At 44.5% G+C, this 1,590-nt stretch overlaps 1 protein-coding gene across 1 annotated transcript in view; it reads left to right on the forward strand.

The window, feature by feature from the left end:
- Atad2 (ATPase family, AAA domain containing 2) overlaps positions 1–1,590 on the forward strand; it is a 74,274-nt gene that overhangs the window by 64,330 nt on the left and 8,354 nt on the right. Inside the window, exons 22-23 of the mRNA XM_023718815.1 lie at positions 669–791; positions 907–1,047. Of these exons, the coding sequence (XP_023574583.1) occupies positions 669–791; positions 907–1,047 (264 nt within the window). The remainder of the gene's footprint in view (positions 1–668; positions 792–906; positions 1,048–1,590) is intronic.

The following is a 1,590-nucleotide window of genomic DNA, read 5'->3' on the forward strand; positions in this document are numbered from 1 at the left end:
AACACCTCGCCCTACCCCAGAGGCAGAGGGCTTTTCTGTTCCAGTTGTGCTGCTGCTGCTTTTTGTGCTGAGGTAGTCTAAAATTACTTCAGACCAGTGGTGCTCAAACTTGGCGTTAGAATCTCCAGAAGGACTTCCTAAACTGGATCACCGGGCCCTAGTTGTCAGGGTTTCTGAAAGTGTGGTGGCACCTGCAATCCCAGTGCCTGTGTAGGGTTCAGGGCCTAAGAGTGTGCATTTCTGACAAGTTGCTAGGGACACTGCTGGATTCGGGCAGCATGCCGTGGGAATGAAGGCCCTTTTCTTCAGGCCATGTTAGCAGCCTTCTGTAATGAAGGCTGTTACAAGAGAATGTAACTATTCCCTTACATTGGAATAGTTACTCCTTCATCTGTAATCTGAATGTGGGTATGGCAGCCTGCTGCCCGGGATAGATGTGCCCCGGCCCCTGCACAGCTGTGCTTTCACCCCTCACCTCCCTTCTGCCTCAGAGCCCATGCCACTTCATAGTGTTTACATACTGAGGTCAGGAGTTGCCCAGTGTTTCTATTTATGGTAAAAATAAAAAGTAATTATAGTGTCTACCACAATATTTTAGTCTAGTATATTAAATTTACTTTGCTAAGTTATTGAGTAGGGAAAATTAATTGTATTTATTCATTTTTCAGATCGTCTTATTAGGCACAGAGCTTGTGCTTTAAGAGATACTGCCTATGCAATAATTAAAGAAGAACTTGATGAAGACTTTGAGAAACTTTGTGAAGAGATTCAGGAATCGAGAAAGAAAAGAGGTAGGAAAGAAGAAAGAAAAAAATGCCTCAGCTGTATTGAGCCCTTTAATCAGGACTTTCTGTAACTTTGAAATGTAGGAACCTTTTTTTGAAACCCCTTGTCTCTGTTTATAAGGTTGTAGCTCCTCCAAATATGCCCCGTCTTACTACCACGTAATGCCCAAGGACAACTCCACACCTGCTGCTGACAGATCAGACCTAGACCAGAGCGAAAAAGTGCAGATTCCCACCACTCCTGTGGCTTCCAGTACACCTAGTAAGTACTCCTGGCTGGTATTGGTTTATGAAATTGGAACCTTTATCTTTCGTGTATATTTGTCCTCCCAAAGCCTCATGCAGTCATGGGACAGACTTCTAGTTGTCATTAACTCGTGATCCACTGGGATTATGGGTGTGAGTGCTGCTACAGCCTGGGGCAGAGAGCCTGAGTGCTACATAAGGAAGACAAGGAAGACGGACATGCAGACATGCGTTTGGTAGCCGTTGTTGTCCGTGCTCCTCCCTTTTGCTGTCTGGTCTTTGCTGCCACCATGAAAGGCTGCTCTCTGCTCTGTGCTACTCTGCTTTGAAGCCAGCTGAGTGGACTGAAACCTCCAAGTAACTGTGAGCTAAATAAACCTTTCCTTCCTTCATTTTGGGTGTTGGATATTTGTCCCAGCAACAAGAAGAGTAACCAAGACATCTTCTAATACAATTTCCTTTCTCCACTTTCTTTATATCTCTTTGACTCTGCTTCGTGCGATCTATTTCTTTCCTGTATTGCTCATTCAGGGAATCCGTCATTTTTCTAATCTCCTCT

The sequence above is a fragment of the Octodon degus genome, unplaced genomic scaffold, assembly GCF_000260255.1.
Source record: "Octodon degus isolate 3935 unplaced genomic scaffold, OctDeg1.0 scaffold00062, whole genome shotgun sequence".
Taxonomy (NCBI): Eukaryota; Metazoa; Chordata; class Mammalia; order Rodentia; family Octodontidae; genus Octodon; species Octodon degus.